The 8250-nt window shown below is 42.5% G+C and overlaps 1 protein-coding gene across 1 annotated transcript; it reads left to right on the plus strand.

The window, feature by feature from the left end:
- The first annotated feature begins 2579 nt into the window (after positions 1-2579).
- On the plus strand, positions 2580-4453 carry LOC130076010 (uncharacterized). The gene is made up of 2 exons (XM_056240895.1): positions 2580-3341; positions 4370-4453. The coding sequence occupies exons 1-2, from the start codon at positions 2705-2707 to the stop codon at positions 4420-4422; spliced, it is 690 nt and encodes a 229-aa protein (XP_056096870.1). The 5' UTR covers positions 2580-2704; the 3' UTR covers positions 4423-4453.
- Positions 4454-8250: the final 3797 nt, after the last annotated feature.

Below are 8250 nucleotides of genomic sequence, written 5' to 3' on the forward strand. Positions count from 1 at the left end.
TCATATAAAACAAACACAGATAGATCCAGTGGATAAGGCAAACAAAACCGTGTGTGTGATCACAGCAATACCAGACACACAACTGAATGAAATGAGGAACTTAAATACACAAGCTGGATGAACTCAATGACCAGCAGGTGAACTAATGAAGCAAAACCCATGGCAACAAACGGAGAGCGGGAAACTGCAACAAAGGAAAGGTCAGTCTGTGACTTTTACATTCCATTATGTGTTTAAAGAGTTCAAATATTGACAAATATATTATAAGAGAATAATTATTTTAATTCATTGTGATTTGTCCACCAGGAATGGATCAAATGTCCGACGGCGTTTAAGATGCATTCGTGACTTCAGCAGAAAAGCCAAGTAAAGTCTAAACAGTTTTGATGTTTAGTGGTTGAAAGTGAAAGCTTCCACAAACACCGTCTCTGAAACAGCACAGAGTTCTCTGAGTGTTTTGGGGTGTAGGAGACGCGCCTCTCGACTCTGATGGCCGTCCCGTTTCCCCGTATTTACTCTATTCCCCTGATTCACAGTCGCTGCTCACTGGACCGGGACCTTCCAGCTGCCACCCCAACATCTCATTATTTTTGGAAATATCAGGCTTGTATCATCTTGATAAATAATTCCTTGCAGTATAATGTATCAGACTAAAACATATTTTCCGGGGGCCAGCGAGGTTAAAGTGCCAATCTTACCTTTTTACATTTTGCCTTGCCCTGAAGACAGTGATTTCCATATATAGAGTGAGCGGTTTGTGTTGAACAGGCGTTGCTGTCAGAGATTGGAAATGAGGCCTGCTAAACGTGTAAGATCCTCCCAGGACCAATCAGATCGCTGACATTACACACGCTATAAAACCCTACTGAACTTTTATCTGACTCCTTGACAAACATTACAGTTTCATGCAGTTTTTGTGGCTGTGTATTCTTATCTGGCACAGAAAACATTGATCTACTTGAAAACGCTTGCCACAGGGAAGGATTTCTTTCAGTTCACCATCAACACGTTACCGTTGGACCCTCGATATTTTCATAGCAAAACTGTTTGTCTTCACACAGGAATAAAGTGTACATTAAGGAGCATTTTTACAATGGCATTTCACATTCATCCTAAATGGCTCTTCTATCACTTTGCCCAGCAACCTTCATTTAATATAGGATTCAGGGAAACACAACTCAGGAATACATGAAGGAATTGCATGTAGGGGTGTAACCCCGGTGTCCTGGCCAAATTTGCCCAGTGGCCTCTGTCCATCATGGCCTCCTAATCATCCCCATATATATATACACTGATTGGCTTCATCCCTATGTCTCCTCTCCACCAGTAAGCTGGTGTGTGGTGGGCGTTCTGGCGCACTATGGCTGCCGTCGCATCATCCAGGTGGAGCTGCACATTGGTGGTGTTGAGGAGATTCCCCCTTCCATGTGAAGCGCTTTGAGTGCCTAGAAAAGCGCTATATAAATGTAATGAATTATGAACAGAAGAGAATCCAGACGTTTGGATAATGGCCACGATGTTATAATGGTCAGATACAGCATAATCACTGTTATTGATGAGAGGGTACAGATGAATGAGCAGAAGTCACACACACACACACACACACACGTATGTAGTTTTTTCTAATCCAGTTTGAGCTTCGGATGCATTGAAATATCTAAAAGTGTCCAAAACTGTGATTAATCGAAATCGTGTTGTTGTCAAAGACGTGCGGCAGCGATGCTTTTATCCCTTGTTTCTGCTCTTTTTCAGATTCTGAGATTCTGTACTCTTTCAGAAGATGCGTAACAGCGCCGCCTACCGTATAACAGTGACAAGACTGCAGTCAATGGTGGGAAAGGGTTAATATCACTGTCTTACTATATTAGTGTTTAGTTGACCGGCGGTCAGTGGAGGAAAGCCTTGTTTTGCCCTCCGTCACGTGGCCGTAGTGTGAATGTGGAGTGACTTCATATGTGGCCGTAGTGTGAATGTGGAGTGACTACATATGTGGCCGTAGTGTGAATGTGGAGTGACTTCATATATGTCCGTAGTGTGAATGTGGAGTGACTTCATATGTGGCCGTAGTGTGAATGTGGAGTGACTTCATATATGTCCGTAGTGTGAATGTGGAGTGACTTCATATATGTCCGTAGTGTGAATGTGGAGTGACTTCATATGTGGCCGTAGTGTGAATGTGGAGTGACTTCATAAATGTCCGTAGTGTGAATGTGGAGTGACTTCATATGTGGCCATAGTGTGAATGTGGAGTGACTTCATATATGTCCGTAGTGTGAATGTGGAGTGACTTCATATATGTCCGTAGTGTGAATGTGGAGTGACTTCATATGTGGCCGTAGTGTGAATGTGGAGTGACTTCATATGTGGCCGTAGTGTGAATGTGGAGTGACTTCATATGTGGCCGTAGTGTGAATGTGGAGTGACTTCATATGTGGCCATAGTGTGAATGTATAAAACTGGTTATTAGGTGTGTATAAAACTGGTTAGTGCACCGCGGCAGCGGTCGCGGCTGCCCTCGTGTGAAGCCCTCATCGTGTGAAGACCAAGGAGTGTAAAGACCAGCGACTCTACCTGTGCGACTCCACCGAGCAAGGACACCGACAAAGCACTTGAGTATTAAATTCTTCTTGTTTATTTATTGTTGTTTCCTTTCTCTTCTACACACTTTTCTTTGAATCTTTCTGTTTGTAAGCTCCTTTTCACTATGTGTTTTCAAATCTCTACTATTACTAACATACGTAAATCAAACGTCACACGTCAGAGGCGGTGCAATCCTAACAATCTCCGTACCCTTCCGGTGTCTTCTAATACTTTATTCTCTTTTCCTATTGGTCTCTGGAACTGCCAGTCCGCTGTTAACAAAGCTGATTTCATTACATCTTTTTCAAGTCATTCAGGTCTCAGTCTATTGGCCCTGACTGAGACCTGGATCAGACCAGAGGACACTGTCACACCTGCTGCCCTCTCCACTAACTTCACTTTCTCACACACCCCCCGTCTGACCGGAAGGGGTGGTGGTACTGGTCTGCTCATCTCAAATGACTGGAAATTTGATCCTTTACCACCTCTATTTGACAACAGCTCATTTGAATCACATTCAATTACCATCACTAGTCCTATAAAAATCCATTTTGTAGTTGTATATCGTCCCCCAGGTCAACTTGGCAGTTTCTTGGAGGAGCTTGATGTGCTACTCTCATCCTTCCCAGAAGATGGTACTCCTCTTGTAATTCTTGGAGACTTCAACATCCACCTAGAAAAACCTCAGGCTGCTGATTTTCACACCCTGCTTGCATCATTCGACCTCAAACGAGTATCTACTGTGGCTACTCACAAATCAGGTAACCAATTGGACCTCATCTACACGCGCTACTGCTCTACGGACAATACACTGGTCACTCCACTGCACACCTCAGATCACTTCCTCCTCACTCTCAACCTCAACCTGCCTCAGAACACAACACACACTCCTCCACAGGTCACCTTTCGACGAAACCTACGCTCACTTTCACCCTCTCACCTATCCTCTTTGGTCTCATCCACACTTCCTCCACCTGATCAGCTCTCAACACTTGATACTAACTGTGCAACTGATACTCTTTTCTCCACTTTAACATCCTGCTTGGACAACTTCTGTCCCCTTTCCTCCAGGCCAGCCCGCGCCACACCCTCTGCCCCCTGGTTAACTGATATTCTTCGCGAACATCGTACTAAACTCAGGGGTGCAGAGAGGAAGTGGCGCAAATCGAAAGATTCGGCAGACCTGGGTCTTTATCAATCCCTTCTCTCTTCCTTCTCTGCTAATATCTCTACTGCTAAAATGGCTTACTATCACAACAAAATTATCAATTCTTCTGACTCTCGCATGCTTTTCAAAACCTTCTCCTCTCTTCTTAACCCTCCTCCTCCTCCTCCTTCATCAACCCTAACAGCTGACGATTTTGCCACATTCTTCATAGAAAAAACTACCACCATCAGCGGCCAATTTACCAATCCACAAACTGACACACACATTTTACCAACAAACGCACACATTCTACCCTCCTTCTCTCTACTTTCAGAGGCGGAAGTCTCTAAACTCCTCCTTTCCAATCGCCCTACTACCTGTCCGCTTGATCCTATCCCCACTAATCTACTTCAAGCCATTTCTTCCTCAGTTGTACCCACACTCACGCACATCATAAACAACTCTCTTCACACTGGTACCTTTCCCACAGCTTTTAAGCAGGCTCGAGTAACCCCACTGCTTAAGAAACCCAATCTAAATCCAGCACATCTAACAAGTTACAGACCGGTATCTCTTCTTCCATTTGTCGCGAAAACACTTGAACGAGTTGTTTTCAACCAGATCTCCTCCTTTCTTACACAGAACAACCTCTTGGACGACAATCAGTCTGGTTTCAAAAGCGGACACTCAACTGAGACTGCCCTGCTCTCAGTAATTGAAGCTCTGAGACTGGCAAGAGCAGCTTCCAAATCCTCAGTCCTCATCCTGCTGGATCTGTCTGCTGCTTTTGACACAGTTAACCACCAGATCCTCCTGTCAATCCTAAAGATGAAGGGCATCTCGGGAACTGCACTCCAATGGTTCGAGTCTTACCTCTCAGGTAGGTCCTTTAGGGTGTCGTGGAGAGGTGTGGCGTCTAAGACCCAACATCTAGCTACTGGGGTACCTCAGGGCTCAGTGCTTGGACCACTCCTCTTCTCCATCTACATGACATCACTAGGATCTGTGATTCAGAAACATGGCTTTTCCTATCATTGCTACGCTGATGACACGCAACTCTACCTCTCATTCCAGCCTGACGATCCGACGGTAGCTGCTCGTATCTCAGCCTGCCTGACAGACATCTCTGGCTGGATGAAGGACCACCACCTTCAACTAAACCTTGCGAAGACAGAGCTACTTGTGGTCCCGGCTAACCCAACACTTCATCACAACTTCTCCATTCAGCTAGGCTCGTCATCCATATCTCCATCAAGGTCAGCTAAGAACCTTGGGGTTGTAATTGATGATCAGTTGAAATTCACAGACCACATTGCTAGAACTGCCCGGTCCTGCAGATTTGCTTTGCACAACATTAGGAGGATCAGGCCCTTCCTTACAGAGCATGCCACACAACTCCTTGTCCAAGCACTTGTTTTATCCAGACTGGACTATTGTAATGCTCTCCTGGCTGGTCTTCCAGCTTGCTCTGTCAAACCTCTACAATTGATCCAGAATGCTGCAGCCAGAGTAGTCTTCAATGAGCCGAAGAGAGCACACGTCACTCCTCTCCTCACACAATTGCACTGGTTGCCAGTTGCCGCTCGCATTAAATTCAAGGCACTAACGTTTGCCTACAGAACAACCACTGGCACTGCTCCCTCTTACCTAAACTCATTACTTCAGACTTATGTGCCATCCAGAAACCTGCGCTCTGCTAGCGAATGTCGTCTTGTGGTACCATCTCAAAGAGGCACAAAATCTCTTTCTCGGACCTTTACCATGGCTGTTCCCTGTTGGTGGAATGATCTGCCTAACTCAACCAGAGCTTCTGAGTCAGTAGCCACTTTCAAGAAACTGCTGAAGACATATCTTTTTCGGCAGCACTTGATTCAGTAGAATTAACACTTTCTCTTCTCTTCTATTCTATAAAAAAAAAAAAAAAAAAAAAAAAAAAAACTGCACTAAAATTAAACTGAGAGGGATTATAGCACTTACGTATTGTTGTCCTACTGTTAGTTTAACTGCTTCTATTGTTCTCATTTGTAAGTCGCTTTGGATAAAAGCGTCTGCTAAATGAATAAATGTAAATGTAATGTAAATGTAAATGAATGTGGAGTGACTTCATATGTGGCCGTAGTCTGAATGTGGAGTGATTTCATATGTGGCCGTAGTGTGAATGTGGAGTGGCTTCATATATGGCCGTAGTGTGAATGTGGAGTGACTTCATATGCGGCCGTAGTGTGAATGTGGAGTGGCTTCATATGTGGCCGTAGTGTGAATGTGGAGTGACTTCATATGTGGCTGTAGTGTGAATGTGGATTGACTTCATATGTGACGGTAGTGTGAATGTGGATTAGTGTGAATGTGGATTGACTTCATATGTGGCCGTTGTGTGAATGTAGAGTGATTTCATATATGGCCGTAGTGTGAATGTGGAGTGACTTCATATGTGGCCGTAGTGTGAATGTGGAGTGGCTTCATATGTGGCCGTAGTGTGAATGTGGAGTGACTTCATATGTGGCTGTAGTGTGAATGTGGAGTGGCTTCATATGTGGCCGTAGTGTGAATGTGGATTGACTTCATATGTGGCTGTAGTGTGAATGTGGATTAGTGTGAATGTGGATTGACTTCATATGTGGCCATAGTGTGAATGTGGAGTGACTTCATATGTGGCCGTAGTGTGAATGTGGATTGACTTCATATGTGGCCGTAGTGTGAATGTAGAGTGACTTCATATGTGGCCGTAGTGTGAATGTGGAGTGACTTCATATGTGGCCGTAGTGTGAATGTGGAGTGGCTTCATATGTGGCCGTAGTGTGAATGTGGAGTGACTTCATATGTGGCCGTAGTTTGAATATGGAGTGACTTCCTATGTGGCCGTTGTGTGAATGTGGAGTGACTTCATATGTGGCCTGTAGTTCTGAAGCGTTCATCGTATAATGGCACATTTGAGCTTTAGCTGCATATAACCATTTATAAAATACTCTACATCATTGAGCATCAGTTCAGGATTCAGCTCCACACTCCACAAGCTCCATTAATGGATTCATAAAACTTTTTAAATGAAGAAAAAAATCTGTAGCTCTTTATCACTGCTCTTCATATTTGAGGGATGTGGGAGCATGTTATGCATTTGAGAGCAGAACCAATGCTATATAAACCTGCAGTCATAAGCATCCGCCTAGAGCTGTTGTCTAAATGAAGATTTCACAGCCAATCTGAGTTTGCTGCTGCATTACTGTTGTGCCGTGAGTGTGTTTGTTTAACAGGTGTGCCAGATCGATATTTTCCCCTTTCTTTGCTCCGCTGCTGCGAGGGAGGAATGGCTGCCTTGTCTCATTTGGTTGAGCTTTAACTTTCTGAAGGCTGGAGGAGAATCAGCGAGGAGGAAGCTATGAAACTGTAGTTTGTCAAGCTACAAGCTACTCAGCATTTAAAGTAGTTTAACTATACTCAAGCTGCCCTTTACAAAAATCAGTTATTATTAAAAGCAGTTATTTAAGGTTGCAATGTCTCTTTAAATGCACAATGATCAGGTGTTATACACCACTGTTCAGAAATTAATACTTTTGTTGATTTGTTCATCAAGGATGCATTAAATTGATCAAGTGACAGTAAAAAAAAAACATTGATAATGTTACAAAAAAATCAATTTCAAATTTATTCTGTTCTTTTGAACTTTCTATTCATCAAAGAATCCTGAACAATAAAATGTAACACAGTTTCCACATAAATATGAGCTGTTTTCAACACTGATAATAATCATAAATGTGTCTTGAGCATCAGATCCTCATATTAGAGTGATTTCTGAAGGATCATGTGACACTGAAGACTGGAGTAATGATGCTGAAAATTCAGCTTTGATCACAGGAATAAATTACACTTTACTGTATATTCACATAGAGAACAGCTGATTTACACTGGAGTAATATTTCACAATATTACAGTATTTTTGATCAAATAAATGCGTCTTGGTGATGTTTAATATGGTTAAAATCTGACAAGCATTTATGGTAAACTTAAATATACTTTAATGAATATTACTTTAATTTCTATTGATGGCATTTATTAAATATATTTGTATTTACACATTTGTAATGATGAAGTTGCAATTTAGTACATTTAAAATCTAAATAGCTTGAAATCTGCTTTAGTATCTGAACACATCTATAAAACACTACAAAAGATTATTAAAACATAATTTAAAGGAACTGTATGTAAGAAATGTATTTCATTTAAAGGAGCACTTCACCCATTTCAACATTAATCTTTATTGAAAGTGGGTCATATATGTAGTCGAAGTGTAAAAGAAATTTTGAATTTGGTGCCCTCTTGACAGAGAAAAGACAGAAAATAACTTTTGGGCGCATTTGTATGAAAGACAACAACTCCCACAATGCACCACATTGCACAGCTCCGCAAGCCACTCCCACTAATCCAGAACAGCAGCGCAAACATCACAAATCCCTCTTCCGTCTACAAGGCTAACGTTAGCTGCCACCAGAGTTAGAAATTCATTTTACACAAAATTTATAGCTAGT

This window comes from Rhinichthys klamathensis, unplaced genomic scaffold (genome assembly GCF_029890125.1).
Source record: "Rhinichthys klamathensis goyatoka isolate OS25496 unplaced genomic scaffold, OSU_Roscu_1.1 h1tg000618l_1, whole genome shotgun sequence".
In the NCBI taxonomy this organism is placed as follows: Eukaryota; Metazoa; Chordata; class Actinopteri; order Cypriniformes; family Leuciscidae; genus Rhinichthys; species Rhinichthys klamathensis.

Bases quoted from the DNA above. Each gene is read 5' to 3' on its own strand.
- LOC130076010 (XM_056240895.1), top strand. From the start codon at position 2,705: ATGTGTTTTCAAATCTCTACTATTACTAACATACGTAAATCAAACGTC. The intron at 3,342-4,369 runs GTAACCAATTGG...TTTCTTACACAG, and splicing joins TGTGGCTACTCACAAATCAG to AACAACCTCTTGGACGACAA.